Source organism: Macaca fascicularis, chromosome 16 (genome assembly GCF_037993035.2).
Source record: "Macaca fascicularis isolate 582-1 chromosome 16, T2T-MFA8v1.1".
NCBI classification, from domain to species: domain Eukaryota; kingdom Metazoa; phylum Chordata; class Mammalia; order Primates; family Cercopithecidae; genus Macaca; species Macaca fascicularis.
Window position 1 is genome coordinate 19,500,040 of NC_088390.1, and position 13,555 is coordinate 19,513,594.

The following is a 13,555-nucleotide window of genomic DNA, read 5'->3' on the forward strand; positions in this document are numbered from 1 at the left end:
CAAGTCCAGGTCCTCATATCCACTGTGTCCAACTCAACTTCTCCTTATTACTGTGCAGACCGAGGCAGTCCAGCCCTAAAAATCCCCTCCTCTCAAGCTCCTAGACGGGACTCTAGTGAGGGGAGAACTGCTGCCCTGGTAATTCCTATTGTGGGGACAAAGGAACATGGGACTATAGGCAATAAGTTACTTATCAGTCTTCACTGGAGGTTGTTTCTCTCAACTAAAATTATCAAAATTGGCTGTTACAATTTTTAACTTGATATTCCCAGACAAGTGCCAGGAGAGAAGCTGTTGCAAATAGCTGGCTGAGTGGAGAGGAGAGAGCCTCAGCAGAGAGGCAAGCTGGAGGGAGGGATGGATACTATCCTCTGAACTGAAGCAGTCACAGGATGGCTGCACACAGCACTCCCGGCATGCAGAAGGGGGCATGGGGACTCAGACACTGAGATGCATGGGTTTGGGGTACCCACTCGAGGCCTCATGTCCACTGTGTCCAACTCAATTTCCTCCTTATTACTGTGGAGACTAAGGCAGCTCGATCCTAATAGTCCCCTCCTCCCGGCTCCTATTCACCACTCCAGCGAGGGAAAACAACTGTTGCTCTGGTTGCTTCTCTCAGTGGAAGGAGGGGACAGGGACTATGGGAAACCAACTATCTAGAGCACAGGTCTCCAAGTCCAGTGGAGGGTACAGTTAAGCAAATCCTTACAGTAGTAATAGCTGGTCAGCAATTTTCCAGGTTATCGTTTGAATACAGGTGTCAACCCATGAATGTATGTATGAACTGGTACATTTCCACTTTATGAAACACGATATGAAATTAAAAAATACTCAGGGAAACATAAAGCATTTGTTTATTATTGCTATACTCAAGGCAGTATCTCTTAAAACAATTAGCCTTGATAATGGAAGTATAACCAGAACCATTATTCATGAATTTACAGTTTGTTCTTTTCTGCTGTTGAGACTTCACTGTTTCACACACACCATCTACCCCAAGAACTTTATTATACAAGAACAAGAAGAATTAACTTGAAAGTCACAAAGCATGGCTTGACAGCTTGCCTAGTTCCTGACTTTAGGCCAATCACGTCCCCTCTCTGAACCTGTTTCATCCTGTGTTAAAAAAGAAATGGGAGAGGAAGAGGAGAGGATAGAATAAACCTACAACTGAGATAACACAGGTGATAACTGAAAGAATATGAATGAAATTTCACTGTGAATAAAAAATATTATACACAATATCACTAATAACAAATAGGGCTGGGGAGGTAAAACAGTCTATGTTCCTGGAAGCCTGCATGACAGCAGCTGAGAACTAAATCCTGGGGCAGGACAAAGGATATTCATGGCCAAGTCTCTAAACTCACTAATGAAGTACCTGGCTCAACAAGTCACTTAATATGTACCCAGCTACACCCTAGAAACATTTTGTCAGTTTTATTTTACCTTAATATACATTTGTACAGGCAGTAATAAAAAGGCTATTACACAACAATTCAGTGAGTTTTACCTAGTTTCAAGAATAATGCATGCAGTTACAAATGAGAGGTAGAAACACTGTATTAAAGACCTAAAAATACAAACGTCATATAAATAAATGTTCAAATTAACTCCTGGAATTTCATACAGATAAATAAGGTAAAAATTACATTACTTTGTCAAAGTAAAGGAAAACCCATGTTTGTTTTTATCAGTACATTAAAATGAGATTAATGCCAAAGAGCTCTGTGCAATTTGTCAAAGAGTTCAGATTATTTTATGTAAAAGGATTAAAATAAAAGGATTAAAATTGGTGAATGGTTTATTCAAGTATTCAAGCAGGTAAGTAAAAGAAACCAAATAATATACAACGTAGGAACCATTCCTGGAGGGATATTAAGTTAACTGCCTGCATTCTCCATGACTAGCTATTTGGTGAACTGTCAGGATTAACATGAAAAATACACATTAGGCAGAAAAGAGCTGCCCATTTTCCTAAGAGAAAACAAACTTCATTTTCCACTCACTTCATGTAGGAACTCCACATCACTAACAAGCCTTTAGGTCACCAACTTTGTTTTGGCCCTATTCAAATTCTCAAGAGTATCTCTTGATCCATGATTTTTTTTCCTAATACTGCCCAAATAAACCTAGCCTTTAGTAAACCTAAGGTCACAGGCATCAATGTACATTTTGCATGCACAATAAAAAATGGAACCAAAAGCTAACAAAAACATTACTGAGAAAATCTGTAGGTGTAGATGAAGAAAAAAAAAAATTGCAAAGGTTCACATGAATACAAGTTTTAACCACTTAAAAGTTCACTGGAGATTACATGTGAATTCTGGGAAGGGTATATGTATACAATCAAGTAAAATATTTTAAACAAGTCCATTGTGCCTCGGTTAAATTACAAAATCCAATACACAGTTGTTTTAATAAATTAGTGCAATATGAAAGATTTTGGAAGATTAACATGTGTCCATATTAGGATCAAATTGAAGATTTCAAAATTTCTTCCAAGATCCATGTTTCACTTCTTCTTAAGCTATTTCTTCCTGAGCTGTTTAAATATACATGCTCAGATTTAAACAAACTTACTCCAAATATCAAACTGCCTGGATGAGGGGTGAATACTTTTACCTTTATACCTCAGCAAACACACGGAATTTCACACACTGCTCTGATGAACCGAGTGATGAGCACTCACTTTGTTACATTTTTAATTATCTTTAAGAATAACTGTACCGGTTATCCTAGTTCTAAGGTACATTTATTCACCAAGTCCAAACTGGGAGCCAAACACTCTTGCTCCTGCTTCTACAAAGAAAAAGGGAAAGGGTGACTTTCTCCAATAAGGCAGATTTCCTACAAATATGTAGTTTTTGGATTGTTTTTCCCTTTTGAAATCACTGCTTGTTCTTTGGTAGTCACCAGTTAAGAAGCTACAGTTTCCTGGGGATGGGGTGACAGAACTCAAGCTGTAATCCCAAAGGCATCACCTCAGGTTCCCACCACCGGTCCATGGGATGAGCCTGCTGCTCACACGGTTGCGGTGCTATGGCAGAGCGCCGACAGTCTTCTCTCAATACTACATTTATCTAGAAATAAAATAACAAAAATGAAGAACTAATGAAAAAAATCACTAATTATATTGTCATCTCTATTCTATCTTTGCCCCAAAGTTAACAGTTCTGAACATGTTTTCTTATTTCTGCTTGGTAATAGTTTAGATACGACTTCTAGCTTAGTGCTGCAAAGTGGTAAAATTTAGGTAAGCACGTCGGCTAGCTTGCTACATAACTAGCTTGCTCAAAACTGCAAATAGTCTTAGAACTGCCATCCTCTTGTGGCTACTCAAAATGTAGTGTGACCACATACACTCCAAACAGTCCACCACCTCTGCCTAAAAAACCAGATTACTGGGCTTGTGTGTCATAAGTAATAACATCCTGGTATCCCATCAATCTCCACTCTGCTAACTATACCAAGTCTGCAGTACACAGAAGTTTCACAGGACTCTTCAGTCACTAAGCCCATGAGGCTTAAAATAGTTGCATTTAATAATAAAAATAAAGTCCTCCTACATATACGAACACTTGCCAACAAAGTAACACAGTGTAGAAATCTAAAGATGAATTACACAGTCACCAGTGCTTTTCATGCATCACCTATAATCCTCACAACAACCCTGCAAGGCAGGTACTGCTGTATCTATCTATGTATCTATCTAGCTATGTATTTATTTATCTATATATCTATATATGTATCTATGTATCTACCTACCTACCTACCTACCTACCTACCTACCTACCTACCTACCTAGGATGCAGTCTTGCTCTGTCACCCAGGCTGGAGTGCAGAAGCGCGATCTCAGCTCACCGCAACCTCTGCCTCCTGGGTTCAAGTGATTCTCCTGCCTCAGCCTCTCAAGTAGTGGGGCTTACAGGTATGGGCCATGATGCCCAGCTAATTTTTGTATTTTTAGTAGAGACAGGGTTTCGCCACGTTGGCTAAGCTGGTCTCAAACTCCTGAACTCAAGTGATCCGCCCACCTTGGCCTCCCAAAGTGCTGGGATTACAGGTGTGAGCCACTGTGCCTGGCCCTACTCCCATTTTATGAAAAAGAAGCTGAGGCCGCGCAAAGGCTCAGTGATTTGCTCAAGGCTGGAAAGACACGATTCAAACCCAGGCAGGATTCCAAACTCCAAGCTCTTTGTACTATGCCTGTGGTAGACAAAATGAAGTCAGTAAATACACTACTTTGTAAGTCAACTTACATTTATGTACATTTTCAATATCTGCAGGGTCCTGTAGAATCTTAGTTAGGCCTTCCAAAAGAAGGGCTGCCTTATGATAGCGATAAACAATATCTTCGGTCTGCTGAAACATCTCATCAAGGGCTGCAGACTGAACCTGGAACCAGTCAACAAAAACACAATTCTCTCAATTTTTCCAAGAAAATACAAATGCATTTGGGCAATGAAGCTTTAAATGGAATCCACCTAAAATTAACACATTTTGGTAAAGTGATATAATCTGCAAAACTGCATAAAATTCAAAGATTCTTTGGGATGAGCAATACATAAGAGCAACTTCATAAAAAGTCATTCTGCTTTCAAACACAGCCTTCTGGTATTCAGAGGTATGCCTCATAGATTTCTTACTAGAACCCTTCTAAACTGGCTCTTTTATGACTTCACTATAAATTGATTTTAAACACACACTTCCACACAAGGGTAACCTGAAATTTCATTAAAGTAGATTCTGTTTCAATCATACAATTAAATGATGCTAACAGTCACTTACTGGCTTTATTGGCTTCTTTTTCTAGCCAAATAATTTTTGGGTGTTGTCATTCATTCATTCAAATATACTTATTAAGCACCTACTAAGTGCCAGGCACTGTGCCTACAACGAAGGAGAGCTCGCAGTCTGGAGGGAGATACAGTCCTGCAAAAAATGCAATTCTAATTCCAAGGGACACATGGTATTACAGGAGGAAGCACTGGATGGTACCGAATACAAAGGGGATGCCTCTAACCTATATTATGGAAGAAGATGATTAGGGGAAGCTTCCAGGAGGTGCTGTTTGTGCTGAATCATAAAGCAACAGCAGAAGTGAATTAGGTGAGGAAAATATGGGAAGGGGCTCTCCAGAAAGAGGGGATGGTAGCATTATTCACAGGGGTTTCCCCATCGACATTCTGATTTTCTCTTTGATCATTAAATACCAAAACTCTCAGTAATCTAGTATCCAAATTTACTTGTTAATACGCTATATCTTTGTTTTTAATTTTAAAAATATATTAATGTCTTCTTATACAGATGGGGTCTTGCTCTGTTGCCTAGACTGATCTCGAACTCCTGGGCTCAAGCAATCCTCTCGTCTCAGCCTCCTGAGTAGCTGGTACTACAGGTGCTTGCCACTGTACCTACCTATTCTCTCTCCTTCAAAAAAATAATTTCAAGTAGCTAGTAACAAGCAAATAAAATGGATACAGAAAATCAGAGCCAAGACAAGTAAAAAGAAAAAAATAACTTAAGTGTTAATGCCTCTAAGCTCACTAAGCAGCCAGGAGGAAAGGAGGAATTTATTAAGTTATAGATCTCTTTATTCCGAGAAGGAAAAACAGCATAATAATACTTTATGGAGAACATTTTTCTGGTGCAAAATTCTAAAAATAATTTATCATATAAGGTCTCAATTTAGCATACAGTGATGCAGTGCGTATTATTCACCTCAACAGTTTACAGCAATATGATATACACTATTTTTGTCAAGAATTTATATTCCAAAGTTATTTTCCTATGGTTATTTTAATAAATTTCAAAATAAGGCCATGGAATATAACAGCACAGTTCAAAGTAGACAAATGGAAAATGGAAAGGGGGATCTATTATGTTAATGTGTAGAAATACAATTAGCATGCCGAGCATGGTGGCTCATGCCTATAATCCCAACACTTTGGGAGGTCAAGGTGGGTGAATCATTTGAGGTGAATCATTTGAGGTCAAGAGTTCAAGACCAGCCTGGCCAACATGGTAAAATCCCATCTCTACTAAAAATACAAAAATTAGATGGGCATGGTGGCAGGTGCCTACAATCCCAGCTACATGGGAAGCTGGGGCAGCAGAATCGCTTGAACCTGGGAAGCAGAGGTTGCAGTGAGCCAAGATCATGCTGCTGCACTTCAGCCTGGATGACAGAACAAAATTCCATCTCAAAAAAAAAAAAAAAAAAAAAATATGATTGGCTAACGAATGAATTTTCCCCCACTTAACTACTTTTTCAACAGCCTCTATTTTTATTTTTACTTCAGAGCAATTTTTCCCCAAGAGAGGCAGAAAACAAATTATTTCCAATATTATAACCAGAAAATTGGAAAAGGAGGTTTTACTTTGTGTCTACACTACAATAATTATCAGTAAGTGGGACCTGAGCACATAAATTTGTGTGGATTGATTAATAAAGCAGTGTTTTTTCTTTTTTTTTTTTTTTTTTGAGACGGAGTCTGGCTCTGTCGCCCAGGCTGGAGTGCAGTGGCCGGATCTCAGCTCACTGCAAGCTCCGCCTCCCGGGTTCACGCCATTCTCCTGCCTCAGCCTCCCGAGTAGCTGGGACTACAGGCGCCCACCACCTCGGCTAGTTTTTTTTTTTGTATTTTTTTTAGTAGAGACGGGGTTTCACTGTGTTAGCCAGGATGGTCTCGATCTCCTGACCTCATGATCTGCCCGTCTCGGCCTCCCAAAGTGCTGGGATTACAGGCTTGAGCCACCGCGCCCGGCCAGCAGTGTTTTTTCTAAGAGTTTTATCAAGCCTAACTTTCTTAAACAACAGAAAATGCAGGAACAGATCCTGCTAATGCTTTTAGATGCACACTATAAAAAGATTAGATCGGCTGGGCACAGTGGTTCATGCCTGTAATCCCAGTACTTTGGGAGGCTGAGGAGGGTGGATCCCCTGAGGCCAGGAGTTTGAGACCACCCTGGCCAACATGGCGAAACCCCATCTCTACTAAAAATACAAAAATTAGCTGGGCATGGTGGCAGGTGCCTGTAATCCCAGCTACTCGGGAAGCTGAGACAGGAGAATCACTTGAACCCGGGAAGCAGAGGTTGCAGTGAGCTGAGATTGTGCCACTGTATTCCAGCCTAGGTAACAGAGTGACTTCATCTCCAAAAAAAAAAAAAAAAGATCATTCCTAATGCCAACAATGTTTAATAAGAGCTGTAATAAACTTTTAGCAAATGTGGTAAATTACAAATATGGATTTGTAATTACATCAAATACATTCAATAAATTACATTAAGAGTTGCTTAAATCCAATTACTTCTTTAGTAGAAGGCGATCCACAATACTTGGGATTGAGACATTATCTTTTAAAATGATAGCTGTCAAATAGATATTCAATTAAAAAGACACTTAAAAGATAAGTAGTACTATACAATATTAAACCTTAGAAAGGGTTACCATTTCTACAGCACAATTATAGATGAGTTTCTCTGCAGTCACACTGTTGATTTCATCAATAAACCTCTGTTTGTCAGAGAAGAATCGATTCAGCTTTTCTGTAAGTTTCTTGCACATGGTGATGCAGAATTTATATCGTTCGTTCAGATTTTTGACAACTGAAAAAAATTGAGATGGGAACTAATTTTAATTTTCCTCCAGAAATAAAGACACAGTGATATGTATCTTTCTTGCTGATATATAGGGAAGGTGTCACTAGTGATCATTCAAAAAAAAGGACCAGAAATAGGATTCTTTCATATGTTATCTCTTTCAATATGAAAAGATTGAGAATAATGCACTTCTGATTTATATCAATTAAACTGCAAAAAGTTAATAACCCAGCATCTTTTCTCTTTAAGAATATTGAAAAATAAAAATAACAGTGAGTACTCATCAGACACTCTCACGGTGTGATGGGAAAGAGCAACTTAAGGACCCCTGGAGTCACACGCTGCCTTCTCCCATACCTTGTTTCACTGCTGTGGATGGGCTCAGTTTCCCGGACTTGATCTGGGCTTTGGCAAGATGCAGAGAAGCCGCAAGCAGCTGTGCTGCTTTCATGTACAACACCAGCTGCTCCACCCGCCTGCACCCAAAAGACAGTAGCAGAGGGTTATCTAGTGAACTAATCTAAGATGTGGCACTCTACACAACAGGTCAACATTAACATTGCCTTTCTATAAAGGAATAGCATCCTCTTTGATTTCCTTTTTTTTTTTTTTTTTTGACAGAGTCTTGCTCTGTCCCCCAGGCCGAAGTGTAGTGGCTTGATCTTGGCTTACTGCATCCTCTACTTCCTGGGCTCAAGGGATCCTCCCACCTCAGCCTCCCGTGTACTAACATCTGGGACCACAGGGGCGCACCACCATGCCTGGCTAATTTTTGTATTTTTTGTAGAGACAGGGATTTATCATATTGCCCAGGCTGGTCTTGAATCCATGGGCTCACGCAATCCTTCTGCCCTATCCTCCCAAAGTGCTGGAATTACATATAGGCGTGAGCCACTGCGACCAGCCCTCCTTAATTTCTTAATGCACAAGTAAACTCTAGAGGGACAAGGCATAAAGATGTGTGTACTTTGAAAACAACGGATACACTCAGATAAAAATAAATACAATCTATTTACATAAATAGTAAAATTTATGTAATTTTAATGTAATTATCAACAGTATAATTTACAAGGAAAGGCAACATAAGGTTGTATAATCTCCAGGTCTTGGCTCATATAGTGAAATCTAGTACAATGAAATAATTGAGACTCCTAGCTTTTAGCAGTGAGATACGATCTTCAGTGGATGACAATACCTATGACTTAGACACAAGTTTAGAGAAAGCATGAAAAGTCTGGAAATGAATGACAGGGGGGTACCCACCCCCAGTCTTTGCTCAGCTGACTGATCTGGTCCACCACCACACTCTCCTGGATCTGGTACAAGGACACAGCAGATGTGCACAGCTCAGGGTTTCCTCCCCTCACGGCTGTCAGGTCCAGCACACATTCAGTGAACATCAGCATCACATTCAGATGGCGTAAGGTGTCCGTGTGTTCCCGCTGCAGCAAAGTCAATTTGTCTTAGAAAATTTCAGATTAAAAATCGGTACATACTCATTTCTGTACATAAACCATGGCCACTGATCACATTTTCTATACTTATGAGTATCAGAATGACAAAAGGAGATTGAAATTTTTAAACTTCAGAAAGCTGGTAAGAAAATGAACACAAATGAAATCAAATTTAGGCATATGCATGTGTTTGTGTATATATATCAGAGTACCCACATAAGTAAACTCTCAGGATGAGTCGCTGTGCTTTTACCAGAAAAAGAAAAGAAAGCTGAAATGATTAAACCAATATACATGAGACAAAAACGTGACAAGTTAGACACCAAGATTATAAGGATACTATAGGTGCTAAATTACACCTCTTGATACTGTAGTGAATTCTGTTGACTTCTTATAATTTCAGAGTTGCTTTACTTAATTTCTGGTGGTTTTTCAGTTAACAGTGATTACTAATACCAAAGCTCTAAATTTCTGTGATCTTTTCAGTTAGTTAAAGAGGGGAGTGTGGGTAGACATAACAACATTCAGAGGGCTGTCATTTAAAAATGGGTATTCTAGGCCAGGTATGGTGGCTCACGCCTGTAATCCCAGCACTTTGTGAAGCTCAGGCAGGTGGATCACCTGAGGTCAGGAGTTTGAGACCAGCCTGGCCAACATGGCGAAACCCCATCTCTACTAAAAATACAAAAATTAGCCGCTGTGGTGGCATGTGTCTGTAGTCGCAGCTACTCAGGAAGCTGAGGCAGGAGACTGGCTTGATCCCAGGAGGTGGAGGTTGGAGTGAGCTGAGATCGCGCCACTGCACTCCAGCCTGGGTGACAGAGTGAGACTGTCTCAAATAAACAAACAAATAAATAAATAAATGGGTATTCTAGAATGTTGTTTTGAGATTTGTTTTTAGTTATAAACGCATTCTGAAATCTCAAATAAGCCTAAAAGTTTCCCACTCTATTATGGTTAAAGAAAGATGAGAATCATTTTCCTGGTGACAGAATAAGCCAATTGACTTCTAAGTCTTTCTGTTCTGTGACAGCATATTGGACTATATGTTTCAATATACTGGAACATGTACTGGAATGTACTAGAATGCTCATGCCTGTAATCCCAGCACTTTGGGAGGCAGAGGCGGGTGGACCACGAGGTCAGGAGTTCAAGACCAGCTTGGCCAACATGGTGAAACCCTGTCTCTGCTAAAAATACAAAAATTAGCTGGGCATGGTGGCACATGCCTGTAATCCCAGCTACTCGGGGAGCTGAGGCAGGAGAACTGCTTCAACCCAGGAGGCGGAGGTTGTGGTGAGCCAAGATCGCGCCACTGCACTCCAGTCTGGGCAACACAGCGAGACTCCATCTCAAAAAAAAAAAGAAAGAAAAACACAGAATCTATGCGTTTCTTCCTATAAACCAAAGCTTATTATGGATGAGTGTCACTGTCAACATTAATCTAAAACGACATCAGTGATACTTTTCAAACAGAAAAGGCACGTTACAGAGAACATAATTTAGTAACTATTTAATGTATTTTGTTCTTGTCATCACTAGAATGTTCTCATACCAAATCAACATTACATTCACACCACTATAGTCTCTTCTCTACCTCCATCAGCGTCTCCTCCGGCAGTTCAGGGGCTTCAAAGGTGATGAGCCCCTCCAGGCTGGGGGGTGAAGCACCGTAAGGCACGTATCTCAGGCTGGGAGCGGCCTCTGCTCCTGGAGGGGAAGAGCCGAAGCCTGGGCCAGGCGGGGACCCCACACACACGCGGCCACTCACGGCACACAGAGAGCCCCCCGAGTTGCTAGGCCCCACTACAAGGAAACAGAGGATACATGGCAGTGTCCAGAGTCAGGGCTTTCACACCCACTCCTACTCTTATGTACTGAATAAACCTGCTGAGGTGATAAAGGAAATGTTAAAAGAAACTCACTGACCCCTATGTACTATTTGAGGATATTAATAGTCTTTACCTATCCATGTTCATTGTTATTCCTTGTCTATATATTTTATATTAGACATCATCACAGCTGGTTTTTTTAATACTCTGGTTTTTTTTTTTGTTTTTTTGTTTTTTTTTTTTTTGAGACGGAGTCTCGCTCTGTCGCCCAGGCTGGAGTGCAGTGGCCGGATCTCAGCTCACTGCAAGCTCCGCCTCCCGGGTTTACGCCATTCTCCTGCCTCAGCCTCCCGAGTAGCTGGGACTACAGGCGCCCGCCACCGCGCCCGGCTAGTTTTTTGCATTTTTTAGTAGAGACGGGGTTTCACCATGTTCGCCAGGATGGTCTCGATCTCCTGACCTCGTGATCCGCCCGTCTCGGCCTCCCAAAGTGCTGGGATTACAGGCTTGAGCCACCGCGCCCGGCCAATACTCTGTTTTAAACAAATTTAGATCATATTCATTTCTCCTTGCTGTTCCACAGGGCCTCATAATTATAAAACTCAATGGATGCATAGTGATTCATTAAGTTTATATATAATGTTTATCTGGAGTTATTTATACTATTTCTGATTTTATTCATATTACAAATAGCACTGTAATGAAATGCAGTTGTTCCTTCTTTTGAATAATTTCTTTGTGATAAATACTCTGAAGTGGTATAAGAAGGAATGGAATTAGCATATTTTTACAGCTCTTCCTAAGAACTAAGATCAATACATATTTTTATAGCTCTTCCTAAGAACTGCTATATTACTCTTTAACGCAGCCCTGAGTAAGCACATAGATCCTATTTAAACCTCAATAACACTGGACATGATACTTTTTTTTTTTTTTGAGACAGGGTCTTGTTGTTGCCCAGGCTGGATTGCAGTGGCGTGATCACAGCTCACTGCAGCCTTGATTTCCTGGGCTCAGGTAATTCTTTCATCTCAGCCTCACAAGTAGCTGGGACTATAGGCGTATGCCACCATGTCTGGCTAATTTCTGTATTTTTTTTGTAGAGATGGGGTTTTACCATGTTGCCCAGGCTGGCCTCGAACTCCTGACCTCAAGTGATCCTCCCGCCTCAGCCTCCCAAACTGCTGGGATTACAGGCGTGAACCACCATGCCCAGTCTTGGATATTATACTTTTTAAAATGTAGTTAGAGTTAACAGATACAAATGTTAGTTTCTTAAAATGGCATTTTCTTATTATTCAAGGTTTTTAACTGTCTTAAAAATACGATTTTAGGTCTATTTTCTCTTATTATCTATTTCTGTCCTTTGCTTATTAATCTGGTATCTTGATTAGCAACTTATTTAGAATAAGATAACTTGACTCATGGTACAACAGAGAAGATGTCGAATTATTGATTTCAAGTCCAATCTAAATACTTTCTTAATTTTTGGTATTAACCTATTTACAGATTATAAATGATAAAACAAATCTATTAGCCTTCTAACTGTATATAGGATTAAGTGCAAAGATTTGAGACCCAAAGTACAAAAAATTTAAAAAATAAATAAAACAAGTTTCTTTCCTTTTTTCTTTTTTTTGAGACAGAGTTTTGCTCGTTACCCAGGCTGGAGTGCAATGGCGCAATCTCGGCTCACTGCAACCTCCACTTTCCAGGTTCAAGTGATTCTCCTGCCTCAGCCTCCTGAGTAGCTGGGATTACAGGCACCTGCCACCACATCTGGCTAAATTTTTATATTTTTAATAGAGACAGGGTTTCACCATGTTGGCCAGGCTGGTCTCGAACTCCTGGCCTCAAGTGATCTGCCTGCCTCAGCCTCCTAAAGTGCTGGGATTACAGGCATGAGCCACCGCACCTGGCCAAAACAAGTTTCTTTAAAACAAACAAACAAACAAAAAGCCTATAATTTTCAAATAATTTATTGGATCTACTAAAGTAACCCTTTAATATATAAGCTGAGAAGAACCATATTTGATTTGCTTCTTCATGAATAAGTCATATTTATACTATGTCACTTTGTAATATATTATATAGAACATATAGTATTTTAATATATAATATAGCACTTTACAAAGTTTTTTTCCCACAAATAATGCCTCATTTACTTCTTAAAACCCATTAAGATAAAGAAAATAGTAATCTCCATTTCACTGGTAAAGAAACTGAAGCCCCGAGAATTAAGTGACTTGGCCAAGTTACAACACTGAGTCATTTGTCAAAACACTACATTCCAAATACTAGCCAAAGACTGTAATACAATAAATGCTCCTTACCTGAGGTTGTTCTTGCTCGAAGGAGCATGTGGGTACAAGTGGGGGCTACTGCACTGTGTGGAGGAGACCCTACAGTGAAGAGGACAGCCCTGGAACTTGCAGCTATACCTGCAGGAGGTGCCAGAACAATACCACAGGCTCCTGCTGGAGCTACAACAAAAAGTTTACAGAAGGTCATGTTACCTTGATAGTGTTTATATCTGGGAGATGGGATTGCAGGTGGATACTGACTTTTATATCAGGAGTCTAGTTTTTTTTTTTTTCTCTCTTCTTACAAAAAGTACTTATTGCTCTTAAAATCAGAAAATGTAATACAATATTTTCA

At 40.0% G+C, this 13,555-nt stretch overlaps 1 protein-coding gene across 20 annotated transcripts in view; it reads right to left on the reverse strand.

Moving 5' to 3' along the window:
- The window catches only part of ULK2 (unc-51 like autophagy activating kinase 2), a 105,448-nt gene that overhangs the window by 2,478 nt on the left and 89,415 nt on the right, over positions 1-13,555 (reverse strand). For 3 of the 20 annotated variants that reach the window (XM_074018814.1, XM_015437767.4, XM_074018812.1), the window contains 7 exons: positions 13,231-13,380; positions 10,663-10,871; positions 8,875-9,053; positions 7,969-8,087; positions 7,460-7,617; positions 4,266-4,401; positions 840-3,086 (listed from right to left, as the gene is read on the reverse strand). In XM_074018814.1, the coding sequence (XP_073874915.1) occupies positions 3,028-3,086; positions 4,266-4,401; positions 7,460-7,617; positions 7,969-8,087; positions 8,875-9,053; positions 10,663-10,871; positions 13,231-13,380 (1,010 nt within the window). In that variant the 3' untranslated portion in view covers positions 840-3,027. Of the gene's footprint in view, positions 1-839; positions 3,087-4,265; positions 4,402-7,459; positions 7,618-7,968; positions 8,088-8,874; positions 9,054-10,662; positions 10,872-13,230; positions 13,381-13,555 lie in introns of those variants that run through there. The other 17 variants (XM_074018816.1, XM_005583124.4, XM_074018817.1 and 14 more) reach the window with 13 other exon arrangements.